Source organism: Taeniopygia guttata, chromosome 4 (assembly GCF_048771995.1).
Source record: "Taeniopygia guttata chromosome 4, bTaeGut7.mat, whole genome shotgun sequence".
NCBI lineage: Eukaryota > Metazoa > Chordata > Aves > Passeriformes > Estrildidae > Taeniopygia > Taeniopygia guttata.
Window position 1 is genome coordinate 27,468,026 of NC_133028.1, and position 27,600 is coordinate 27,495,625.

The following is a 27,600-nucleotide window of genomic DNA, read 5'->3' on the forward strand; positions in this document are numbered from 1 at the left end:
TAGTACACATCGCTGTTTACAAGTTGCCTAACAAATTGCATTGCCATACTTTCCACTATTCATACAGAAATAGACTAGATCAAATACAAATAACTAGTAGAATATTTACATAAGTAAAATCCTGAGAAGTATTGTAAAACCATTTGCTTCAAATTCTTTAAGAAAGTACAATAACCGTATAGTAAAAAAAGCATAATAAAAGTTCCAATTCTGTAATAAAAGCTCAGGGATGTTCCCATTCCTTTGATAAGGTATATTTCTTTCTCAACCTGCAATGTACATGAATTTATTATCTACAAATGTGTCCTGTGGACATTTAGCTTTGTTTTGGGGAGAGGAGATTGTTGTTTTGAAAATATATTGAGGAAGGAAGCTGCTTCAGGAAGGTAGAGATAAGCAAATGAATGAGTGTAGGCTAAAGAAGACATCTGTATTGCTTCCAAGACCTAAGCTAGTATTTCACCTAGTGCTGTATTGGCTTACAAGCCTGCTCACAGCTAACACCTGAATCTCTAATGGAGACGGTGCTGACTGGCTGATGCGGACGTGCCTGGAGCAGAGCAATTTAGGTAATCTACATACGGTGTAGATTGACTAGCTGAGTTGGAAGCAGCCTGAGATATCTGCCTGTCCATCCTTTCTTACATCCTGGATTCATCAGATGCAAATAACTTGCTTGGTATCCTGATGTATGCACACTTCAGCCTCTTTATTCATCTATGTTATTTTGCAATACCCAGGTGGGAAGTTTCCTGTTGCAGTTTGTCTTGCTCTATCTGGAATTCCTTTCCTGTTTCTATGTTGCCCTTCTTGAATTTACAAAGTTAAAACTGTATCCATTAACTTTATGTCCTAACCATAAGGACTGGGAGATAGAAGTACTGACTACAAGAAATCTCCACTAGTTTGTGGAGCTTCACTGAAGTCTCCAGAAGCTTCTGTTCTGAGGCTGTGATTTGGCACATTAAAAGACTTTATATTTGTCGTTTTGGTCACAGTTGACAAATGCTCAACTTCTGAGCAAGCATTGTGAAGACAGACCTGGAAGGGTATCTGTGCAGTTTGTCATTCTGGCTTGATTCGCAGAGACAATGGGGAATTAAATTTCTCTTACTGGGGGTACAGTAGAGTACCATTCCTTAGGCTGAACGAAGTATTTCAAAGGACCTGGAATTAGACCTGTCAGGTGTTTAGGACTCAAGTGTGACAGCATTGACCTTCCAGGAAAAAACTCTCTGAGCAAACTGCAGTGTCTTGGCAGTGACTTCTGCAGAAATGGGACCCCTTTACTTGCAGTATTGGGCAGTTCTGTGTGAAGCAACCTAGATCAACAGTAAAAAGTGACCTGTCTATCCACTTGGAGTTTCAAAGAGCTCCCAAGAAGCTTTCTCTCTGTCACATCTATTTTTCATACAGTGGATATCTTTTTTTCCTGTGTATTAACTGTATTTCTGCAATTGGCATTTGCCAATCCTAATTTCCTAAGTGCCTCATTTTGAGTGCCTTCTTGACTCGAGTGCAAGTGCCTTGTTGCTGTGGTATTTGGTGTCCACCTTCTTCTGAAGACTTCATCTTATCGGAGTTCTGATTTAAGCGAGTATCTCTTCAAGCCCAGGCAGAGCAAAGCAACATAGGGACATTGTAATAAATTTCATTTTAGAAAAAAAGAAAAAAGCTTGGATTTTCCCTACTTTTGTCAGCTGACATGCAAACACCTGGAAAAAGTTTCTTATTTCTGGGTTATGAGGTGTGTTCAGGATGTTCCAGGACAGAAAAGGTTATGGCCACAGTTTTCCATTTGCATGGCTTTTTAAAATAAATTTTATTACAGGCTTTGGTGAAATTAGAGTTGTTTCTCCCTTTTTGTAATTTATATTGCAGCCGAGTAGCATAGAAATGGGAGCCACAGCCACCCTATAAATGGCCATTTCTGATGTGTTCTCAGCACCTGGCCAGAGCACAGGAGAAGGGAAAGCCTTCTTGGAGTGTTTCCTGGTGTCTTAAGAGAACATAGGGCTAACATCACACTCAGTATTTCTGCTGACCTTAATTTTTCTTGACACCTCAACTCTTGACTTCCTCCTTTCTGTCATGAGCTTGCTGAAATCTTTGTGCTCCAGAAGATTTCTTCTCAGGTGTGTGATCTGGGACATTTTACTACTTGCTCCAATTTTATCACTTAGTAGAAATTTGCAGTAAATGCCTTTAGCTTGCCTTTTGCTTTTCCAGCTGCTACTTGAGTGCTAAGCTGCCTGTAGTTTGTGTATGATCCTGAGAGCCCTTCAGTGTTTCTGCAAGTCCTGACATTTTATGTCGGATGCTGCTCTGTTTCACCTTTTTAACTTGTCTTTTGTCCTCAGCCCTGACTATGACCAGCTTCATTTTCACCTCAGTAATCCTAGAACCATTTTTACCCTGGTCTTCACTTCTATCACATAGGCTGTCTTGCTGTATTCTCCTGGAAGGTTAGGCTGTCTCACTGCCCACTTGTCCTCTCTTTTGCTTCCCTTTTGCATGTTTTTGTTGCACTCCCCCTCCTAATCATCATGTACTTAATTTCCTTTCAAATTCTGCATGGCAAATGTAATTTTCAGCAGCTGGTGGCATCTAGGGCTGGGCTCTGAATAAAACAGATCTGTCACCTGTAATATAATGTACTGTCTTATTTCCTCTTCCTTTCCTTCCTTATTAGCTAAATGCAGTTTCTATATAACAACTATTCCTGCCAAGGCTAGTGTAGACTTTTCACTTCCTTTTCTGTACATTTTGCCATATTTCACGGCAAATTTTGCATAAACAGGTGCTGCTATTTGACAAAATAGTGTCACATGCAGTGGATTGCCAGGTCAAATGTGAAAGCTTGACCATTTAGAGCCCTGTTCCTTTTATTAGTCTGCATAGTTTTATGCTAGCTGGTGAATTAGTCACATCCTCAAGCTGCATTAGGAGCCACTTGCAGAATTACTGTGAACCAGGGTCATGCTTTTCTTTGCACATGCTGACACTTTCTGAAAGTAGACAATTAATGGATAATTACATAAAATTCATTTGTTAAGAACTATGTAGTCCCACCCAATTACCTTCTTGTCAGGCAGCAGCAAAGGCAGAGCCACCCCCTCAGGGACGGCAAGCCAGACACAAAGGGGATCCCACAGCAGGAGGGTCCATGGTCATGCTGCAGGTCCACAGCTGAGAAGGCAGGGCCAAGGGCAAGCCAGGAAAATGGTCTGCAAACTGAGCTCTGGATCAAAGGGCTTCATGACCAGGCACAGTTTTGTCTGAGCTGCAGACCAGCACTTCTCCAGCATGGCTCAGGCAGGGACCAAAGCCTCAAGTGTGATCTTGAATAGAACTCCTGGACCTGTGTGTGCAGCTGGAAACTCCAGATGAGGCCGATCAGGGACATTAGAGCTTGTTAGTGCACTCAAGGCCTTGATATTGCCCATGGTTCATTTTTATGCCCCTAATTATAATAATTTTAGTTATTATTATTTAGTTATTATTAGCATGGTGTATCAGATACTTAAAGCTAGGCTTTATCTCTACTTCTAAGAAAAATAAAATTACGGTAAGTTTACCGGTTCCAGGTCCCTTGATGACACCAGACTGGAGCTTTGTATTAAGATAATGCTGTGTGGTATCTTTGAAGAGAGCAGGGCTACTCTGAACCTGGCTGCACAACTGATTGTGGGCATCAGTGGGACTCGGATGGATCATAACAGGGGACTGTGCCATTTCCCCAGGGTTAGTGCCCTGAAATTCAATGGTTCCTGAAGGTGATATGAATATATAGTTAGAATAAATGCAGAAATGATCTCTAAGTTTACTTCATGAAAATGATTCCCCATTGAAAAAGCTTTTCTTTTGTCTGTTCAGACTGTGAGGCCCATGTTTGTGGGTTTGTTAATGCAATGAAGTCATGTGTTGTCTGAGCACAGCTCTAACTCAGAATCATGTTGCAGCATGAACAATATTCCCCATCCAGACGTGAGTTAGGACCAAAACTCTCCTTCCAGCAGATGAAAAAGAGGACACTAAAAATACAGCTCAGAATTAAATCCATTTTCCTCTATTACAGTATTAATGCATCTCTGGAATGACTAGAAAATGCAATTTATGTTTTTCATCTCTAGCTGCCCTGGAGATATTAATAGGAGATGCAAAATGTTGAATCAGATTTCGTCGCTAAAACAAAACATCAAGTAGAGGCAGCCCATGACTGCACTTGTCATTTCCCTCAAGCAATATTCTGGGAAATGGTTCTCAGTTTCCTTTGAAGAGATTATATGAAGGGTCAATACCTGGCTAAACCAAATTAGTTCTTGCTTTGCATGCTTTTTAAGTTTTTTATTGTTTAAAAATGGCTTTATGTTAAAAAGTTGACTTTGATCTTTAACGATTACAGAATTGGTTTCTAATGGAAATCTAAAAGAGTGAAAGTCATGAGACTCTGGTTTTTTTTGGACTTGGTCTCTACAAACATAAAAGAACAGAACAACTCATTCTTTCCATTTATTTTCCAGTTTCTATTTCTAACTCTTTAATATCAGAGTGGGAGGGACATTTATGACACACCAAAGAGGCAACTGGTGGTGTGAGATTTCTGTAATTCAGTAATGTACCAGCATGGGATTATATAAGAGCTGAGGTCTCAGTATTCCTTTCTGGAAAAGGTTCCCCTTTTTAAAGGATCACACATTTGTCTTAAGGAGAAGAAACAGCTCTGTAGAAAAATGGTGTCTAAAAACATCACAGCCACCAGGGTCCATACAATGATGTATTCTGTACATAAGTGTCCCTGTACATGCTCCGATGTAGTTAAGGGTGCAGTCCTACATCAGGAAATGTTGACTGGTGTCTGGGTCCTTCCAACAGCTCCCTAGATATGCAGCTAGCATGGAAACTTGTGTCAGTATTTGCTCAGCCAAACCAGGAATTTGTGTGGATTTTTGAGTTCTGATGTTTCAGGGAATTTTTTTTTTTTTTTAACTTGGTTCTTTGCTATTTTGTTACCAGACCATTTCTCTGAATTATTTCATGTGAACAATGATCACTAATAGGCAAAAAAAAGGTGATGGGAATATATGGAGAGGAGGATAAAGAGAGTGTGATACCTCACCTAGTCCTGACTTAAGGTCTGATAGAAAATCACATCCTAAATAGATCCATAGCAGTGGATGGCTGAGAGATGGTCCAAAGAGGGCCTCTGTTTGTTGCATTTCATAGGAGAGGAGAGAGACTTCCTGTAGGCTCAGAGTGGTCCCATTCTACTGTGGGAGATTTGTTTCATATCTCCTAGTTTCTTAGCACACACAGACATCTCAGCAAGAATGAGTAATGGATAAAGAGCAAATGGAACTTAACTTTGCTCTCAGTATGAAAAAATTAGTTTTGAAAATTTGTGTATTGCAATTGAAATTGGAACATGATATTTGGGTTGCAACACATCTTCAGAGAGAACATGTTCAAGGATTTGTTAAAAGTGCTTTGTATTTTGATATAGCATATCCATAATTCATGTAATTTAGTCAGGTTTCTGAAAGTGAGTCAGATGATGATTCAACTATTTTCAGCACAAACAGCCTCTGAAGTGTCATCACAGGAATTATCAACAGAAGTGCTCATAACTGATGCCCCTGTTTTCCTACATCCCTTGGAAATGATATGGAAGTTTGAAACTGTAATACCTTCAGCCATGCCTATGACTGTAGCCCATATCTCTGTCATGCTGTGAATTTGTTGAAATCCACTCCTGATATTGACATTCCTGATATTCCTTTTAACTGAAGAGAGAACAGTCTGTGAATGTGGATTGTGAGGATGATATTGTATAAAGACTTCTGAGAAAACTTCAGAGATGGGTGGCAGCAAAGGAAACTCAATTATTCATACTGTATTATGACTTAAAAGAAATTCAGTCTTTCCAAAAGTAGAACATGAGCAAAGTGAAAAATACAGTGGGAAAAGGACCTTTGTGATATAATCTGTCAAATTCACAACTGGAAAATGTGAAAGGATTTTGGACTCCAAGGGAGTAAAATAAAAAGCCTTTCAGAAAGTACAAGTAGCTTGGAAATCACCTTAACTGCTATTTAAACTTGCCTGTAAAAGAAACTAGGTTACTACAATGTGTGAATATTTTTTTCCAATGTTCTTTAGCCTACATAGATATTTAAACAAAAGTCTTAAACTATTTTTACCAGCTGTTGGACATGTGGCTAGCAGAATTGCTGATTCACCCACTTCTTAAATATTCAACTTATTTGCAAAGCATTTCAAAGGGATAGAGTAGAGAGCAGCCTGGCATTAATTCGCTGTGGGGTTTTTTGTGACTGTTTCATGTGTTCTGGCAATTTGGAGTTTGTTTAATTATCAAGTCAACAAGAAAACAAACACAGAAACAAAACCTTTCAGATATGCTTGTCACTCAGCTCTATGAAACAAAAATGTGTGTGCCTTGTAACGAGGGGGGAGAGAGAGAGCAGTTGGTGTCTGGGAGAATGTTGGACATGCTGTAAATGCTTAGCATGGTCCTAACCTGCCACTGGGACCATTGTGTCAAAGACAGGGTTGGGTTTCCAGTGGTGATGTACTTATGGTTGCAGGTCACATGGAGCTGCCAAGCTGCTTCATGTGAGCTGGTGTCCCCAAAAGAAGCTTTAAATTAAATTTTGACAAGTTTTTAGGCAGGAGGAGAGACTAGATTCCTAAAAGTGTCCTTAGCTCTGCAGCAGGGTGGGGAAGATTTTCACTCACAGCCATGTCCTGGGCAGTCCACCAGAACTGACTTCAGCAGTTGCTCTTTTCTTCCACTTCAGAGATCCAGGTTTTCTCGGGCAATTCCTACAGTCAGAGTATTCCTGCCATTGGTCAGCTGCAGTTCTGGGGTCTGACATGCTGGCAAATTCTCTTCAGTTTTAAAGCTGCAGGTTGGCTGCTCCCAACTCCAATATTAAAAATTCATTAGCAAGGTCAAGAACAACTTCCAAACAAGCCACTCAGCTCTTTGGTGCCTGAATTGCAACCCTTGCCTACTAATTAGTTGTAACAAACAACACAAATATACATGAGGTGTCTGATTTTAAGTGTGAGAAATTCAACCCACTGGACAGCAAAAGGGGTGAATGGTGGTGAATGCACAGTGAGTAGCTGTGAGACAAAGCCACAGGTATCTGAGCCACAGCATAGCTGGAAAAATATTTGAGAAAGGATCCTCTCTGGAGAACAATATGACCTGGAATATGCATTCTCAGCAGATCTCTCAGCTCAAAGGTAAATAGCAAACAACCAGTTCCCACTGGCCTTGCCTTCTGCACCTGCAGCAGGCTCACACACTGAGCAGAGCAAATGCAGGAGGGGTTGTCGTGGGCTGGTTTGTCAAATCTTGCATGTGCCCTTCCCACCTTGTTGAATGCAACGCTGGAGCTTTCAGTTCAAACAGACCTACACAATTCTATGAAAAAAGCCAAATTTCACTCTGTTTCATGTCAAGCTATTAATTTCCAGGCCTGCTAGGAATTTGTCTCTGTGCAAGGGACACTTCTCACATTGTGGTTCACAGGCTGACTCCTGGCTGGGCAAGAAAGGTAGAGGTATTTCAGTGCTATGCAATTTTCCCACAGCTCTGTGTACAGACTGAGTCACAGTGATTCAGTATAGAAACCTTTTTAGAAGCAGGTTTAAAAATATAATTTTATGATTTATCTAATCAAAGGAAAGCTTCTAAAAGAAGCATTTATGGTGTACTACATCTAACAGCCAGAGGCAACCGAGTTGTGGGTTTTATAAAAAAAATTATCTAACAGAATACAGCATCAGTTAAATATTCCTTTTCTTCCATGGCTAAAAGTGCTGTGGAATATTGATCAGCTCTTTGCCTGATTGTGTGTTGGTTTGTTTCAAATTAAACATGTTTCTCAAATATTAATCTGGATGAAGAATAGTTTTTCAGTTAGTCTGTGATTGTATGGAAGATGAAATGATTCAGAGAACTGTGTGTGTTCTCCCTCCACAATTGGATTGATTATTTTGTGAGTGCAAAAGTATTTTCTATATAAATGAGAGGGAGAGGGTTTGGGAGAATTTTTATCTTGTTATTTTCTTAGGTTGCCTCTAAGAAATTCTGTTATAAAAGTCAAGAATAATCTATCATCTAATCAGTTTCAACAGGGTTATGTAACTTTATATGACACTCTTCCTTTGTAAGAAAAGATTATTGTTTTTACTTAAAATACCTTAGGGAAAAATGAGATGAAAATATAATAAATGCATTCCCAAATTATTTGTTTCCAAAGTATGAATAGAAATATCTTGAACACTTCATGAACAATTGGCACATTTTACAAGGCGGAAAAGATAATATACTGATCATAAATATGGGAAACTGAATTTTCTTGTTCTTTTATTTACATCTCTCTCTGGAAATATCATCTTCCTTGTTTTGCTGAAATATTAATTTATAATGTTTTTTATCATATGTAGAAGGTTATGCTGGATAGATCTGTATCAAAACTATATTTTTTTCCCTCCAGATTGTTTCCTGAAATTCTAAGTGTGTTCTATATGGTTGCCAACAGGTTATTAAAAGGGGAGATTTAGGACCTCACAGTTATTCTGTTTTTTCAAATTATGGTTTTTATCATGATTATAGATTATGGGCTTTTTGCTCACCGTGGAATATTCTAGGTGAAACAAAACATGACTTTTAAACAGATACATTTTTCTCTCAGTGTGCCCCCAAAACCACTAGCCCCCCCCTTTTTTTTTTTTTTTTTTTAATTCTAAATTCTCTTACAATTAAATTCATTAGAACAATTTCTCGTAAATAAAACTGCTCTTTGTTTCACGCCTCTGCCTGTGGACTTCAATCAGAACCATATAATGTGTGTGTTCATGTGTGACACACCCTCCTCCTTGGCTTCAGTGTTCAGTTTAGCAGTGACACATGGGCATTTTTTGCTCTTTGTGGCTAATCAAGGACACACAGCTTGGTGCAACAAGCTTCTTAGCAGTCTGGGGCTTTGGTGATAACCTTTTATTGTCAGTGTGTTCATGCTCATGGGCATAGGAAGCGCTGAGTAATCAGCTAAGGGAGATGGCTCTATAAAAGTAGCCTCCTGCACTGTAACACCTCTTTTTGTGTTGCAGAGCTCCCTTTGCTTGGCACCTGCTCTTTACTTTGACCAGGAGTGACAGCGTGTCACTCCCAAGCAGTGGCACTAAGCACGAATGCACTTTCTTAGATATGCAGTCTGGCAATGTGTGCATCATCACCACGAGTCTGTATCCTGAAAGTAACAGATTTGAGGCTTACAAGCAAAATCAGTTGAACTTCTCAACACTCCTATTAAAAACACCTAACTCTAGGTCCTTCCAAGGAGGGAGGCTGTGTATAAATGAATTGCGCTCCTCCATTAAAGTTTTGAAAACCAAAAGTGTTTGGATACCCCTCCTCTGAGAATACACAAAGGTTTTATGTAGAAGGCAAGAGTGGGGAAAAATCCATGCAGGACAACTATGATGTGAAGAGCCACTCTCATAAATTAGTACTTACTTACTTGTTGATTTTTTTTTAACAGATCCTCCCATTATTCTATGGGCAGTCGAGCTTTTTCCCATGACAGTATTTTCATACCTGATGGGAGAACAGAGAGTGAACAGGCCATTCAAGCAATGTCACAGGAGAACGTTTTAGGGAAAGTCAAAATTCTTCAGGTAAGAAATTGCAAGTGGGAAAAATATGTAAAACGTGGTGGGAAATGGTCTCCAGAACATGTTCAATGTGCACAAAGATGGGTTGCTTTTCCTATAGATTTATGACAGTTTCTCACCCATTTTAAGTTCTCTGGTGAAAGGCTATTGCAAGTAATTCAAATAATCTGCACAACTTCCAGGTTTTGGTCTTGAAAGGTACAGCAGTGATGCTATAAACATATTTGCAGAAATGTCTGCACCTGTGGGACTCATCTGAATTGAAGTAATGATTTTGGTGTGTCCTGATCTGTATGCCTATGTCCTACATATGTGCTGATGAGAGGAAAAAATGAAGGCAGTGCTGAGGGCAGGGAATGGTATGCAGAGCGAAGCTTCCTTGCAAAGCCAATTTAATTACATGTTTATATGTATTACTTTTTTTTCTCCTTTTTCTCACTGCACTTTCAATGGTTTTCATGGAAGGTAGACTTGTTTATGTCTCCAAAGCATAAACAACATATTTGGGTGTTACAGTGAGCTCATGGGCATTCTGTTTCTCCTTCCCCGGGACCCTGTGACTCTGATCAAGATAGCCCTGGATCCCTCCTTCCTGCCCCAGTGGGGTTGGCAGAGAGCCAGGGAAGCCCACCCTGTCCAAAGTCTATATAGACCCCTGACATTTCCTGTTCGTCCTCTTTTGCCCCGCTCTCCACATGGACACCACAGAATAAAGAGAGCTGAACCAACTTATCTCGGGGTAAGAGCCTCTTTTGGAAATCTTTTCCATCTCCTGATATTCCTCCCCTCACAGCCTTGGATCTCTGGGCTAGCCTGATTATTCAGGGGGCTGTGTGAGGGGGGTAAAGTCATTTGGGTATTTGCTTCCAAAGAGCTTTATATGATCCACTTTCCATTCTTTTCCAGAACTCTCTCTCATTAGTGCTCAAACAAATTTATTGCTTTACTCTCTGTATATCTGTAAGATTCCCTGCTTTATGCCTTTCTAGACCTTGAGAGAGCTGTCCTTCAGACACATGTTGCACTTTATTGCTCAGGATGCTGACATCCTGTCAAAATGCTGATGCATTTTTAATGCTGTGCAAGTGCTATTACCCTGAAGATGACTAGCAAAATACCATTGATTTCTCTTACCTCTAAGTCTACCCACGATCCATCTTTTCTGGTGAGTGAGAGATCCTGAAATCAGACAGCTCCGACCTTCAGGATGGAATTGTTCCTGCCTCCTGCCTGGAGCTGTCAGCAGACAGAGCACCTGCACAGTGCTAGCCATGCTGACTGTGGATGAGCTCTGAAGTAGAAACTACACTAGGACATCTCCAATTCCTCTGTGCTGGTTTTTCAGCTTAAATTTCCCTGGGTCAGCTAGATTCAGTGCATTCTATTTTCCAGGCTGGAAACCATTATATTTCAAATGACTACTGACTTGGGGTAAAGACCTGAGGTATGTGGGCCTGTCCTGCAATGTCCTACAAAGCCACCGACTCTTTCAAGGAGCTGTGCCCTCCCTATCAATTGGATTTGTTTTCTTGGTTTCTTCGTAGCTTTTCTCTCAATAACTTTTCATTTCCAGAGGTGTTTTCCCTCACATCAAAACTCAGCTTAAAATTCTCAATGGAAATTAGTGCCTTTGCTAAACTAAGCCACCTGAGAAAAAGTATAGTTAATGCAGTTGGTAACAACCCTGCTCACTAAGCAACTGCTAAATCAAGAAAATTACATCAAAATGTCACCCTTGAAAGTCACTAAATAAATAGCCAGTGGTACCCTCTTGCTCATATGAACTTTGCATAAGCCTTTTTTTAGTGTGGTTAATTGCATGTATTTTAAGGGACAATATTGTTTCAGCTGCTTGATGAAAAAAATGTGCTTGCCTTTTTATTTAAAATTGAATGATGGTAGTTCATTTTTGTCATTTTAGTGTAGCTGGAACTCAGCCTGTAACATACCAGATTCATTTTTCAACTCTGAAAGATGGTGAGAGCCACTTATTCATTCAGAAAAGGAATGCATAAGGAATGCAAATTACACTCTTCAGTATTTACATGTTCACACAGAACAGTCACATATTCATTTAAATGTCCATGGATTTTTTTTTTTTTTTGTAAACCCATGGAAAGCCTCCCTGTAATAAGCCCAAGAGCCACTTCTCGTATCTTCAAAAATTGCTGCACACCATGTAACTTTTCCTATTTCCCTAGCCATGATTTCTTGATTTCTGCAACTGTTCCCTGAGTTTTAGGAAAAAGTCATGCCAAAATCCCATTGCACATTTCAAATTGACCTTAGAGTTGAGTCTTAGGTCTGATGAGTTATTTGGACTATCATTCCTGCTTGAAGGTTTTATGCACTCCATACCGCATCCTTTTTTCCCTGCTATTCTATGAGCCAGTGTTTGCTATTTGATTTTGCAGTCACAGAAAATGTTGATGGTCTGTCTCCTGATACCAGAAGCTTCTATCTACTCTGAAATCTCTTTCTGCAAGCTAAATCAAGCTGGGAACATCTGTATTTCTTAAAGCAGTAGATTAAGAGGAGACAGTCCTACTTCTGAAGAGCACTCTGCTCCTTAAGGCAATTCTGTGGCCAGCCACCAGCATTACTGTGGCTTTGCCAGGCTTGTATGTCAGGGTGGAAGCACAGCACTTCCAATTTCCATTTACCTGGCAAGGTACTCTTCAGTAAAGAATTGTTGCCAGGATTCCATGACTCTAAACTTGCTGCATTCCAAATGGAGATCAAAAGCTCTGCAGATTTTAACCCTTTTCAGGATTTTTTTTGGAGGTAGTACAGAAAATGTTCCTGGAAAACTTAAGTCTTTTTCTGGAAAAGTCCTCATGCTTACAAACCTAAGAGACAGCATGGTGAAAAGGGTTTTGAAGTCAGAATAGCAGTGCAAGCCATTTAATACTGATGGTGCTGGATCTCATTCTGGGGATCACCCAAGTGTTTCTTCCTTCTTGCCTTGCATTTCTGCTGACTTCAGAAGTGTTGATGAACCCACAAAAAGTGTTGTGTAATGGTGCAAACTCCGTAGTAATCTGGGCAGCTGGCCAGCTTGTGCACTGGTTGAACTGCTTATTGTGGGAATTCTCTCTTTTTAATTATGCATGAAAAGTAAATTACTTCTTTCTGGAATTGCTCTCATTTGGTTTTATTGATTTTCAGATTGGCAGTATTCATCTTATCATGCTTTCTGTAAATGGATTTGGTCACGTTCAAAGGTTTTACTGTGTGCTAGAACTCAGACTGAGAAAAGCCAGACCTCTCATAAACCTCCAGCAGCCCTTTTGTATCCTGAAGTTATTTGATGCTGGCTGAAGCCATTTGGTGTTGTAAAAGCAGTATTTTCCTTGTCCTTTGGAATGGCTGAGATTTATCATTACCTAATTTTTTAAGAGCCAAGGTAGAAAGCCAGCCTGAACCTGCTCCAAGCAAAAGGTGGTACACAGGCACTGGTACTCTTAATGTTGAACTCTTTTAATTTCTGGGCATCTGTTGCTTTATTTGTCATACATGGCTGTGAATGAGACACAAGGAACATTTAAAGTGTAAATCTAGCAGTGTGTCAGAAAGAAACCCACAACCCAACTCTTAGAGCTTCATTTTACATCCTTCCCTTCCAGAGCTTAGTGGATTCGTTTTCTTCTCCGTCAAAGTATTTTAGAATAATTTCCTGACATTTTGTAGCTCTTTCTCTTCTTTCTACCTCTGATATTTACCAGAAATGGTCAGAAAATGAACAGAAGAGAGTTTTTTTTTCAGGCTGATAAAAACTACAGCAAGCAAAATTGCAGCTTGTTTAAAACATTGGTTTCCTGAAGAATCTACACTACTCTCTCCCACTTGCTGTCATGATGCCATGGTGTGGCACTGCTACTGCCTTTGTTCTCCACTGCTTGCCTTCATTGAAATTATCTTGGCTTGTCTGACATCTGTGTAGCTGCAGCAGTCAGCTGCAAGAAATATTAAAGATTGACTGTGACATACAGTTTATGGCCTTTAGGAACTACTGAGTTGCATCCTTTTTGTTTCATGCGGCCGTGTAGTTTAAAACAAACCCTCTGCTCTGTAAAGATATAAAGCATCTATTTATTATACAGATATGAATTATGATAAACATTTTTTTGTGAATCACAACTTCTTAGTCAAATGCAAAAGGACTAGTTTTAAAACTCATATTGCCCTGATTTTGTAATGATGAATGACCCGTATAATTTTCTCCTTGTCAGACTTATGACTGTTCAGTTTTGGATTACATTTCTTTTAGTCATTAGCATATCTTAGCTAATGACGAAGCCAGTGCTTCCCTCACTGTTCATTGCACATCTGTATTCTACCAGCCACTCCCAATGTATCTTCTGTTTCTTATTGCCCAGATCTCAAAAAAGTTACAAAGCCATTTTCTAAACCTCAAAGCAATTATCTTTTACCATGATGCTCTGAATTTTTCAGAATTGGGAGTAAAATTTCACTTCATGATTGCCTAGCTTTGTATTTCTTACAATTAATTCCTTTGTTGCCATTATTTTCTAGTGCCACTGCAGAAAGATTGTTTTCCTCATATTTGAAAATTCTTTTGCTTTATAAACTGAATTTATAATTTTTTCTAAACCCTTCTAGCATTTCTTGGGCAGACCCTCTTTTTCTCACAGTGATCCCTGAAAATAAGCTTCTTTTCCAAGGAAGGAAATTTTCCTTCCTAGCATCTGCTCTGCTTTAGGAGAGACTGATGTGATAAATGCCACAGATGCTGTATCTTCAAGCCTCTCCATAAAATCTTCTATTTACACATGTAAGTGATCCATCGCCACTCTGCACCAAAATCTTCATTCATGTCTGGATTTTTTGCAAATACACATCTCTAAAGGTCCATTTACAGTTTGCTCCTTTGCTGTTCTTTTATTTTGGACTCTCCCAAAAAGTTTCTACAAGTGTAATGCCCCTAACTACATGCTGCTCCAGCAATGGAGAGTGGAACCGTTTCCTCCCTGCATCTTGTATCCAAAAGTTCTGTGTTAATATTTGTAATTTCCCTAATTTTCTATAGTTTTCCATGTTAATTTGATACCTGAATTATTTTCTAAAGCTATACCAACATAACTTTTCACATTATGCTTTCCAGTTTATTTTCTCCTTGACCAAAAAAAAAAAAAAAAGCTTATGTGGGTATTTAATTTGTCTAGATATGCTGCAGATATTCCAGTTTGGATTAAGAAATGGACCCACTTCCATAGTTCACCATGAATTAGGTGAACTCTCTTCTGAGCCTAGAAAAAAAATTATAAGAGAAAATATGGTAGAGATGCCTGAAATAACAAGTGGAATTGATAAAATGAATAGAGAACAATTATTCAGTCTTTCACAGCCTGAGAACGCACGAGCAACAGTTGAAACTAGTAACAATTCCAAATCAAAATATTTTTTTTTTTTTTTAAGTAAAGTTGGACTGTATAAAAATTTCTCAGATGCCATAAATCACTTGTGCATTTACAAGTATGGGCTCAGTATAGGCTCCCCCTATTCTTATGTATTCCCAAGGCATTTGATTTTTGGGTCATTGTGAGAAACTGTACAGGACCAAATGGAATTTCAACAGTGTGCCTCTTTTTAGGACAAGTGTTAATTAAGTAATTATTTTCCATTTATATATAACTAGAAAACTTAATTTCAATTAAGTTTCATTGTATTTAGGCATTGCAAGTAGATATGAAGAGTAGATCTTTGAGTTGAAGGGAAAATATTACCAGCAATTCTTGTAAGCCTTGTTTGAATGGAGTCAGCTGAAATAGTACACTTTGTTTTAATGATTTTTAACTGAAAAGAGTAAGCAGCTCAGCGGATCCAGTTTTGGGTTCACTCCAGGCATGAAGCCCTAAGAATGATGTGGTTTCAGGGGCCTGAATCCAACAAGCATGCAAGTAGGCATGTACACAGAAGAGGAGCCAAATGGGAGCGAGAGCGAGATGTACAGCATGATCTGGGCTCTTTGCCAATTAATATGGAAAACTTGTTCTGTGGCATTTCCTATGCAAATGCAAAGAGTCCTTTGAAAGTCTGGGCTTTTTTTAATTAGCTGCAGGTGCCAGACAATACAGAATATTTTTACTTAGGAGCTTTATTCCTTAAGTTATTAATGGGAAGCTGGTGTCAGTTAAATAGTATCACATTTTAGCAAATTATTTTGCATGAAATACAAGTGGGCCTGTGTCATGGTCCAGTTATCAAGAAAGATTTAAAAAACTGGATGAGTACAAACTTATAATTATTTTCTTAAATTCCTAGTATTTATTTATCTGTATTGGATGTGCAGACCTGTGCAGACCTCACTATTGCACTGACAGCCGCACGTTTTGTGTGTGAATAGAAAAACTATCAGAAATCTTACAGAAGCCACATGAATCTTCCAGAAAAAAAAATGTGGATGAAGTAAACCTGGCCTGGATATTGTCCTAAAGCTCCAGCCCCTGCTTCACGGTATAGATACTGTGTAGTAGCTGAACTGTTTTGGTGGTGAGAAGGGTTTGTAAGTCCTGTGGAAATGTTTGTCCCCTTGCTGCAAACTGAGGGATCAGGAATGCCCACTGGACTTGATAAGGCTGGAAGTGGGAGATGCAGGCACAGAAAGTTCATCTGTTTACTTCTGCTTCTGGTTGACAGATTTCAGAGCAAGATGGTAGTTTCTGGCTGCTAAATTACAAGTCTTCTTGAACAAACCAAGAGAGACCAAGGTCCTTTGACTGAGCCCAATATGCATCTGTGGAGATTTTCAAAAGGCTATTTAGCCACGACTATGGAATGGCAGAAGAACAAAATGTGATGCCTGCAACTTCTAATGACTGGCATTGCAAATAATCCTCCTTAGGCAACAATCATCCAGAAAACGTCAGCATAGGGAATTCTTAACTACAGAGGATTTATAGTTATGTGTTCAGAAATATACGTCTAACTGAAACTTTCGAGAATTTTAAAGCAGATGCTCCTTTTCAGGGATTATGGACTCTTCTCAAGGTCTTGCATCTTAAACTGACGTATCTTCATCTCTCTGCAAGACTATTTGAGTGTTCTCCCAAAAAAAGTTTGTGGGTTCTTTATTTTCTTTCATGGATGATGCATTTTTAGAATTTTCATAATTGACTAGGTAGAAAATGCATCTGTGTGGAATTTTTCTGAGAGGGTGATTGCATTGTATTACATTATAAGCACATTCTAAAAAGACCAAGAAACAGGTTTAGCATTACTCTCTAACAGCAATAAGAATAAATTTGCTCAGTAGTTACAATGAGCTATTTGACATTTGGTCATTTGGTATTTAGTGTCAGCTTTAGAGATTATAATGCACCAAAAGAAAGTGGCCAGTAAAGACCTACTAGTGGAGCTTTTTGTTTTTTAAGATAAGATAAAAAAGGCCAATAAATGAATAATACAGAGATGCACTTTCTGTTCTGGAAGAGTGAGGGTGACTTGAGTTTATTCCTCAATCTTCAAAATTTATGCCAGTCTGAGCAAACAAACTTTTAAAGCTTTGAAACAACTGAAAACAAAACAAAACAAAACAAAAAACAGTCATGACTGTGTACAGTCCATTAATATTGAGGATAGTATATTTCTTGGAAATATAAGGAAATTAGCATCTAAAGATGTAAAGAGAAAAATGGGAGATCCCCTTTGGAGAATTTTCTGTCCTTGCAAAACAGAAAAGCGGGAAAATAACTCCACAGTCCTTTCCTTCCTAATTGAGAATGAGTCTCTGAAATATTTCAGGAATATAATATATTCATAAATGTTCTTTGCTCCATTTCCTCCTTCGAGAGAATTTCTTCTCTCTTTTGCAAAAAGTTCACATTCAAAATCTGTATAGTACACGTCTCTGCAGTAGCCAGGGCTGCAATTTCTTTAACTCACCCTCCTAGAGGACATATAGTACATGCTTCTTATTTTATTTATCTTATGCTTGTTGTAATTCAAGAGTACTTCCTTGTAACCCATGAGAGATGATTGTTTCAACATGGAAAATAAATGGTGGGAAAGCTTTTTTATCTGTCCATCTCTTACATGTCCCCTGCCTAAACTTCTTTGTGTAACAGCAGTGAGTGGCAGTGCTCATGAGCATGAGCAGACATGAGTTTGTATATTCTTCTATGAGACCAAGAATTTAAAAGAGCTGGTTTTCCCCTGCTTTGAGAATTTGCCTCTCTAAGGCAGGGTTGTGCCGAACCCTTAACATTTAAAATTTAAAAAATACAAATCTCATGCATTTGTATTTCTAAAAGTTATCCTTAAGGATACCCTTTAGAAATACAAATGCACGAGATGCAGGGTTTGGGGGCTAGAAAATAAAAAGGTTGCCTTTTGGGGTAGTTTTAGTTTCTCAGTGTATACTTTTCTCATAAGCTTAAGTTTCACAACAATAAGGCTTCATAATTAGCTTTTGTAAACAAAGTTTTAACCTAGAACATAGATTTTTAAATAAGATTGGGTGTTTTAAAACTCACAGTAAATTTTCAAATGTTGGCAACATTGTCAAGAACTTGATTTTATCTTCCAAAATAGGAAATCATGTAGTAAATTCCTCACTTTAGTCACCTCGTGGGGAGAGAAAAGAAAGAGCGGCCACCATGTTGCAACAATTTGAGCCTCAGGATGGTATTTTTTTTTCCAGAGTTAGAATTTGCCCAGAATATTTTTGTGCAACTTTCAGGCAGAGAAGGGGCACTTGCTGAATTTGGCTTCTTTTGCTTGTAATATAAATACCTGCTTCATTTGTTTGTTTTATTTTTCTTGTTTTTCAGCAACAGTTGGCCAAAAATATAAAATTTGGGCAGCCTCCACAAATGACAATTTCTGCAAGGACGATGGGGGAAGCAAATGCCAGTACAGAAGATGATGCACTGCTCAGCAGCCCCATGGAGACTGAGACCCAGCAGGACACGGCGATCTCAGACTGCAGTAATAAAGTGAGCACTTTAAATTGACATGTCCGTGGCACTAGAGCAGTGCTAAAGCAGCAAAGTTTACTGAGGCGTAGCAGATGTTTCCAGTGAGGCATAGCAGAGCTCAGTGGGCTGTTTTATGTGGGAGGGATCCCTCAGCTTGTGCTTCTTGGCCTGGTGGGAAGCATGCTCCTGGCATCCTGAGCCAGGTTGCACAGAATTACTGGTTTGAGTGTTTGCTCTGAGCTTCCAGCAGTGCAGACATTACTTCCAGTTACTAGAACACAGGAATTTTTTCTAATACAGAAAACATTTTAAAATATAGACTTCCCAGCAAGGATAGTTGTTCACAACATCAAATACCAAAAAGGAAAATAACTTCAAAATGAGAGGCATGTGAAGCCCAAACCTGTAAAATCCTAGGTCTTGGAGTAAGTACGCATATTTCTCATGGACAGGAACCAAAGGCAAAGAAGGGAGAGAAGCATTTTGGATGCTTCCTAAAGTTTTATTTTATTTATATATTATCAGTATAATTAAAATAATTATTCAAATTATTCATGGAGATTTTGATGCTGTAGGCATTTAGGTGTCAGAAGGGCCTTTCTTTTTCAGACAGTGAAGAAACATGGCAAGTGAGGAAAGGTCTCTGGAATAGCCCTTAGGATCCTGGGACACCGGGGTATGAGCCTGTGCTCATGTTCACTCACACTTGTGCTGGCTGTGTGGGAGGCCAAGGCAGAAGGGTCTTGTGCAATTCATGCCTGTGTTCAGCCAAACACACTGAAGGGAGATTTATGGCTGAGCTGGCCCAAATTCTTCACCTGTCTTTAAGGGACAACATAGCTCTTCTGTGACCACTTCTTTCATGGTTGTGGCTCAATCTGCCAGGGAGCCAGGCATTTGGGTAGGACCTGCACACTCACACCTCTCCCTTGGTGGTCTGGAAAGATAAAAATTAAACCAAATTAAGGTATATTTTTTTTTCCTAACAAGTACTTCTTCTGGTGTGATCAGGTCAGGTGAATCGAGGGCATCCTGTGTGCCTCAGAGCACAAAGTGTGCAGTGGGACTGTGGACAGGCTTTGGCGGTGCACTGTGCCTACCCTGGTGCTAGGTGAGTCTGTGTTTGAGATAAACACAGATTCTCTGCAGACAGCCTTCTTCCTGGGTCCTGCAGGAGACCCTAGTGCCACCTGGTGACTTCCAGCTCAAAGGATACAGTAGTTCAAGCATTAAAAACCCACTAGAGTATTTTTGTGTAACACAGAGGGAGAAATTCAGTTCTTACTAGCTACTCTTTAAAATACTACATTTTGAAAACAAAATTAACACCTCTTTGCACAATTCTTTTTCCAAATACTGAAGAAGCAACCATGCCAACTCAGAGGCAGTTGTAGACACAAACCAATTTTCCATGGATAGTGTCAGCCAGAGCACTTGGTACTTTCCTTTTGTTTCTGCACTCTACTAATTACCTGTGTTATCAGAGAATTCTGGTGCATGGCAGCTTCCCTGTTTTCTGCTCCTGTCTCATCTGCTGGCCTTGTAACTCCTTGCCATGTCTATCTGCATAGGTCTTGGGGGGGGAGGGGGGGGGGTGGCTTCTGTCAAGAATTGGTGGCCAGGACCACATAGATCTGCTCTACTCCTGTGATGCTCTGTGACTTCTGATTTTCCCGACTGAGTAACATGGATTGGTGGCAAGAGTTTTGGGTTTAATTTAACCTGTAGTTGGGAAGCTGAGCTTTTAGCCTTGATATTAAAAATCATGTGATGTAATGGGATCCCAACATACATTAGGTTATGAAGTAATACTGGGATAGAATGATTAAAACTAATGTTTCTGGGTGTGATGAATGCTGCTTCAAGCCCTATGCCTTGAAATTTCCTCACCATGATGGCTTCGAGAGGCACAGTAGCTAAAGACTCTTAGTTCTCCAGGCTTCCATGGCTCTGGGGGGCTGTTGGCTCTCTAAAAAGAGTCATCAAGAACGTGGAGTTGAAACTCCTTGCAGGTAACACCTGAACAGGCTAGTATCTTTTTTCCTTATGTGTAAGTCAGGAGAAAATAAAATCATTAAGACCTGATCAAAATCCTACAAAGCTGTGCTCTTTCTTTTGTTTTGGAAACTGATTATCTTGTTAAGGAAGCCTGAGTGCTTTGCCTTTTGTAGTGCTGTATAGACAGCAGTGATTCAAGGAGCAGTGAAGACAAGCTCAGAGCATGCAGGAACAAGAATTGCTTATCCATAGTCCTGAAGGGAGGAAAGAGGGAAAAAATCCTATCTTAACATACATGATTTCACAGGTCCTTTGAATCATAATTAATCTATCCCTTCCATTTCAATACTTGTTTGTGGTAATCTTTTCTAGTCCACTGACACTCCAGATTTCTTGAGAAAAATGAATTTTCTTGGAACAGGACATGAAATTGAAGAAAAGGTAAAAAAACTTTCATGCTTGGTTTGCACTGAGTTACATTGTAATTTTAGATATTAGAAACCTGACAGTTTATGTTTTCATACACTGTTTGATTGATCATCCAATATTTTGTGAATGCTGTGCAGTTTTGGAGCTAGCAATAACTAAGATTGAGAAAACTTAAGAGCTGATTGCAGGAAACAGCAGAACCCAGTCTCTGCCAGTCTTGCAGCATTCCTCTATTTGATGTATTAATCACAGAGTCATAATTTTCATAAGTACTTCTAATACTTTGTTATGTCTGCATGTAATTCAATAAGCATATGCAAAATGTTCCCTCAGCTTTTAAGTAATTGGTTCCCTGATTAGCATATGTTTAACCTCAGAAGATTACAGAGCTGTCTTGAAAACAATGTATGTGATTTCTTTCCTTACAGAAGATATTTCCCCCCCTTTTTTTTTCTCTTTTTTCCATTTGTGTTATGCCAAATGCAAGTCTTGGGATGATAGCTTGATGACTTACGGAAAAGACAGATGACAGGCTCATTCTTACACACCTAGATATACAATTCCACTATTTATTCACAAAAAGGGTCTGACTGAATCACTCTGCTTATATTTGCACTTTCTGAACTCAGTATTTGAAGGGCACGAGAAGTAAAGCACCCATCAAAGCCAGTGTTGTCTTACTTTAGTATTTTGCTATTTGGAGCTGTCTTGGACCATTCCACATGACTCTGGAGGGAAGGTTTTCCACAGACACCATGCCAGTCAGAGATCCAATGCTGCCATCATCTCCCATGCAGAAAGTACAGCTCTGTAGCTGTTCTATTATGAAGTTTAGATAAGTCAATCTGATTTGCTTCTGCCTAAAGTGTATAATCTAAATTATTTAAAGATGTAGATCATTTTTCACAGTAGGCAAACTTTAAAATGTCCCAGTGTTTGATGTTGCTTAAAACCCTGCCTGTGCCTTTCCCATTCCCAACAAGTTCTGAGTGGAGCTAAACTGTGATAAAACTTCAGTAGAATGGTCTAAGTATTTTTTATGTGAAAACTATAATAATGTGTAGTGCTGAAAATGGGAAAATATTAGAACTGCACCTTTCATGTTCAAAGTTTGTAATTTGTATAATGAAAAGCCAAGGTTTCTAATATTTTCTGCTAGTAATTCCTTTGAATTCAAACCTGCAAAAATGTCTGTGTGTGTGTTATTTATTTATGTTTTTATTTATTTAATAGAACAAATAGCTTAATAACGGTTTATTGTGTTTGTGATACAAACAGGTCACTCCAATTAAATCAACTCGGCCAAAAAGACAATTTTCCTGTTCTGGCACAATTGAAACAATCAATTTGGATTCAGTTCCGCAGGCTCTTGCTCGTCTAGACAACAGTGCAGCTAAGCACAAACTGTCAGTGAAGCCAAAAAAGCAGAGGATGTCAAGGCAGCACAAGAGATTGACAAAGGTATTAAATGACTGGCCAAACAGCAAGAGGAGGGAGATTACTTTTGAAACTGGGTACAAAATAACCATAAATGAGTGTACCAGGATCTATAGACAGAGGACATAAGATCTGATTAACACTGTTATTTACCTGAAACCCTAGCTGAAGAGAAGATGCAAAGAAGCTTTAATATTGCCACTTGAGACAACTACTACTTAAACCTGAATTACTTCCACTAGGATTTTACATTCAGAGAGTTTTCTGATCCTAGTTTTTCTAGTCAAAACTTTAGGTCATAAAGGCCTGATGATATGTGCTGCTGTTAATGCTGCTCTGATACAGGCAATCAGATGGTGCAAAATTTAGTTGGGAAAAAAAATCAGATTCTCTAAATGGGCATGGATTCTGACAGGGTAATATCTTTGCCTTATAAGAAGGAATAAGACTTAAGCAATGTAGCTCTTGCAACAGCTATAGAGAGAAATATAAAGTTGTAGCTTTGTACACTTACTGCACATCTGTTTTGATTTTTATCCTGACATCTTATTTGTTCTTGTAAATGGGACAAGAGTATTCAACTACACATGGCTCAGGAGAGCCCACTTCCCTTTCTTCTGCACACTGTACTTGCATTTATCACTCTTGTAATGAAGGAATTAAATTTAAACCTCTTGTTTATACAATGGTTAACTGGAGCCAAATGATGGCTCAACAAATGATTGCTAAACAGGACATTAGCTGAGCTGTTTTCCTAAAAGGAAGCACTCTTCAGGTACAGAACAGAGCAGTATTCCTGGGAAGCTCTGGCTGTGCTATCCATACATGTTCCCACGATTCCTACAATAGCACTGGAGTCTCAGCACAGCTAATGAGGAAGATATCCTGGCTCAGGATTTGTGAAAAGAAAGCAAATTGTGCTTCCCTAAGGAGTGTTCTTTCCTGGCTAGCATTGCAGAGCTTTTTTCTGCAGGCAACAGCTCTGTCTCTGCAAGTATCAGATTTGCCATGAAAGAACTGGCAAAACAATGCCCCTAAGCATGCCTTAATTATTTCAGGCTTAAAGGATGAAGTTCTAAGTAGCAGAAGAAGATTTGGCATGTGAAACTCATGCTCTGTTCCTTGGGCTTCTGCAAATTTAAAATGGCAGGTCTCAATGTACACCAAATGGTGATTCAATATTGGCATTATACTGCTATCACTCTTGGGATGTTTTCTTTCTTTTAAAGGCTATCATCTGAATAGGGGAGAGACATGGGATCTACGATGATGTAATCCATAAATTGGAGTGGGGTGTGTTGACTCATCTAAGTCACTGTTTAATTTATTTTTTTTTTTTTGCATTTGCAACTCTTGGTTCACTGGGAAGGATAACAAGCCAACAGGAAATGTTCAGTAACTCCAAACTTGTCTCCAATTTTAGGGATCACAAAGTTTAACAATAACAGAATTTGAGCCAGAGGACCTAGAAACTCAGCTGTATGAGGACATATACCCAGGTTATAATGGACGCTTCACAGCAGACAAGCTAATCCAGGACAGAGATGAGCAGAAGCAGCTTCAGCTGGCAGAGGAAAAAAGAATTGAAGATCACTGGGGTATCCTTGAAGCTGAAAGGATAAGACAGATTGTAGAAATGGAAGAACAAAGAGAAATGGAAGAAAAAAGGTGCCAAGAACTCGAAGAGATGCAGAAAGAACAGGAAAAAAGATGCTGTGAAGAAGATAGGAGGCAATACCTCCTTGAAGGAGAGACATCTTTGAAAATAGAAGAGCAAACATGCCATAAAGAGGAAAGAAGACTGATGAAGGCTGAAAAAATGGCAGAGATGGAGGACCAGGTGCAGAAGGAGTTGGAGAAGCAACAAAGACAAAATCTGGAGGAGAAGAGGCACTGGGAAGTGGAGGAACAACAAAGACGAGAGCTGGAGGAGCAGAAGCTCAAGGAACATGAGGAACAACAGAGACAAGAGTTGGAGGTACAAAAGCTCAAGGAACAGGAGGAACAACAGAGACAAGAGTTGGAGGTGCAAAAGCTCAAGGAACAGGAGAAACAACAGAGACAAGAGCTGGAAATGCAGAAGCTCAAGGAACAGGAGGAACAACAGAGACGAGAATTGGAGGTACAGAAACTCAAAGAGCAGGAGGAACAGAGACGAGAGTTGGAAGTGCAGAAGCTCAAGGAACAGGAGGAACAACAGAGACAAGAGCTGGAAGTATCAAAGCTCAAGGAACAAGAGGAGCACAAGAGAGAAGAGCTGGACAGGCAGCAGCACCAGCAATGGGAGGAACAGCAGAGACTAAAGCAGGAGGAAGAGAAGAACCAGGAACAGGAAGAGCAACAGAGACGAGAGCTGGAGGAGCAGAAGCACCAGGAACAGGAAGAGCAGAGATGTCAGGAATTGGAGGAGAAGAAGCATCAGGAATGGGAAGAGCAGAAGCACAAGGCTCTGGAGGAGAAACAAAGACAAGAGCTGGAGGAGCAGAAGAGGCTAGCACCGGAAGAATTAAAGCAACATAGGACTGAAAAAGACAGTCAAAAGGAAGAAGAAAGAAACTGGCTGGAGGAACAAACAGAGCTCAAGAAACAAATTAAGGAAGAAATACAGCGACAAGAACTAGAAAGGAAAGAGCTAGAAGAAGTTGAAATAAAACTGAATCAGGAGGAAGAGCCTGAGAGCCTCAAACAAGAGAAGGAACAGGAGGAACAAAGACAGCATTTGAAGGAGAAAGAAAAGACAGAGAAAGAACAACCCCAGCAAGTGACAGATAAGAAGCAGAAACGGGAAGAGCAGAGAAAACACAAGCTCACAAAACAAATGCACATGGAAAGTTCAGACTATGTTCTACAAGATGAAGTGAAGCAGCAAAAGGAAGAAAATGGACATGAATGCAACAAGCTGAAAGATCAGAAGATAGACACAGAAGGACAAAATCTTCAGCCAAAACAAAAAAAATCCTTGGAACAGCCACAGGAAAAAGATCAGTTGTGTTCTGCTGGAGGGGCTGCTAGGCATCCAGCAGAGGAGAAGCTCCAAGAAGGATCAAGTTCCCAAAAAGTCAAACAGCCAGAAAAAGGGACTAAAACAGCAGAAGAAATACTAGCCCAGAAACTGAAAAGAGAAGTTGAGGCTCAGGAGCAAAAACGCATAGGGGAAGAACTGCGGTGGCAAGAGGTAGATGAAAGACAAATGGCATCCAGACCCTTCACATTTCAAGTGTCTTCTGGAGATAAACAGATCATATTTCAGAAAGTAAATCTGAGTCCTGTTATGCCCATCAAAGGAGCAGGACTCTCTTCTCCATCTGCCAAAGACAGCAGGGTGCACGCTACCAGTAAGGGCTCTCATTCCCTCCCATCATCTGTGTGTGTACCCCACACAGCTATTTTGGTTACTGGAGCACAGCTGTGTGGCACAGCAGTGAACTTGAACCAGATTAAGGACACGGCTTGCAAATCATTACTTGGCTTAACAGAAGAGAGGAAAAATGTGGATATTCCCTCTCCAGAGAAATCTGAGAGAAAAAAACAGGATCCCAAACCCAGCAGCAGTAAAATGAAACAGGCACAAGAGGCACTGAACAACCAGGCCGTACTGGCTGAGTGGGCCTCTATCCGCTCCAGAATCCTAAAGAATGCAGAAAACAACAAATACAATGAGAGAGACCGAGTGACTGCCTGCAGGCACAGTGATGACTGGACACCCCGAGGACGTGGTGCTCCCCACGGCAACTTGAGGAAAACCCTCTCTGCAAATGCAAAGTTCTCGATAACACCAGCATGGCAGAAATTTTCAGACGTTTCAAAAACCAATTCAGATGCTGAGAATGTGCATGTGGCAAAAGGCAATGAAACAGTGGCTGTGGGGAGAACCACTGGCTCATCTGCTGATTCAAAGGAGGATGTAGTTTCCACTTACAAGGATAACTTAGCTGAAAAACCTAAAGAGAAAATGGAAACCCATAGGGAAGTGACAGACAACACTGAAGGCTGTAAATTTGCAAAAGATCTTCCATCATTCCTTGTACCAAGTTTTCCACATTCTATGGGGAAGGAATCATCCCAGCCAGAACTTCCCAATGCTCTGGAAAATCAGCAGAGTAACAGCACGAAAAAAGCAGATAAGCCACCACCAAATGGAGAAGAAAATGTTTCTCCTTTTGGGATAAAGTTACGAAGGACAAACTACTCTTTACGTTTTCATTATGACCAACAGGCAGAGCAAAAGAAAAAGAAAAGATACAGTGCAGGCGACAGTTTTGATGGTGTGCCTGACCCACTCACCTCAACAGAAGGTGAGAAAGAATCCTCTGTTTTCACTTCACAAGAAAGTACCTCTCCTGGCACTGGGAGAGCAAACATCCCTGGTAATTTAAAAGACTCTTCAGTTACTGTGGTGGAGTTTTCAACACCTGTGGGCACACCAGTGGTTCCACCAGCCACTGGCCAGAGTGCTTTACCTGCTCATGAGAAACCAGCATGCAAGTCACTGGTCCCACAAAAGCCTGCTTTAGCTCCAAAGCCCACCAGCCAGACCCCGCCACCATCTCCTCTCTCTAAAATGAACAGATCAAACCTATCTGAAATGCTAGGGCAAAGGGTGTTTAAAGCTGAATCAGATGGTGGCTGGAGAAAAGAAGACAGACCAAATGCAGCCCAACCCATACCATCCAATGACTACAAAAATGAAGAGGAAGAAATCAAAGAAAAGAAGTCATTTTTCCCATCTCTAAGTATTCCATGGAGAGAAAAAAATGACAAAAAGCCTGAACCATTGAAGAAAGGTATGTATCTCTCAAAGCAAATTTAGCTATTATCTACATTTCCAAAATGAGATACTGGAGGTCCAGAGGAAGACATTTGGTCTTAAGTTATAATTTTTACCTGGCATGCAGTATGTGTGTGTGTTTTTCCTTGCAAGAATGTTACCTCTGCCTCTAGTGAGCCAGGTGATGGACCCTGTGGTCCATGGATAATGGTGTTATCAGAGCAGACGGTGTAATTTTTAAAATCTACATTCTGTTGCTTCTCTTTTTAAAGAAACGTTATCTAGCTTAAAAATATTAAGATGTATGTCCCCTTATCA

The 27,600-nt window shown here is 39.8% G+C and overlaps 1 protein-coding gene across 14 annotated transcripts in view; it reads left to right on the forward strand.

Moving 5' to 3' along the window:
• CRACD (capping protein inhibiting regulator of actin dynamics) overlaps window positions 1-27,600 on the forward strand; it is a 127,459-nt gene that overhangs the window by 92,459 nt on the left and 7,400 nt on the right. For all 14 annotated transcript variants that reach the window (XM_072928198.1, XM_072928190.1, XM_072928194.1 and 11 more), the window contains 5 exons: window positions 9,579-9,714; window positions 18,504-18,668; window positions 21,021-21,089; window positions 22,356-22,538; window positions 23,938-27,298. In XM_072928198.1, coding sequence (XP_072784299.1) covers window positions 9,595-9,714; window positions 18,504-18,668; window positions 21,021-21,089; window positions 22,356-22,538; window positions 23,938-27,298 — 3,898 coding nt within the window. In that variant the 5' untranslated portion in view covers window positions 9,579-9,594. The remainder of the gene's footprint in view (window positions 1-9,578; window positions 9,715-18,503; window positions 18,669-21,020; window positions 21,090-22,355; window positions 22,539-23,937; window positions 27,299-27,600) is intronic.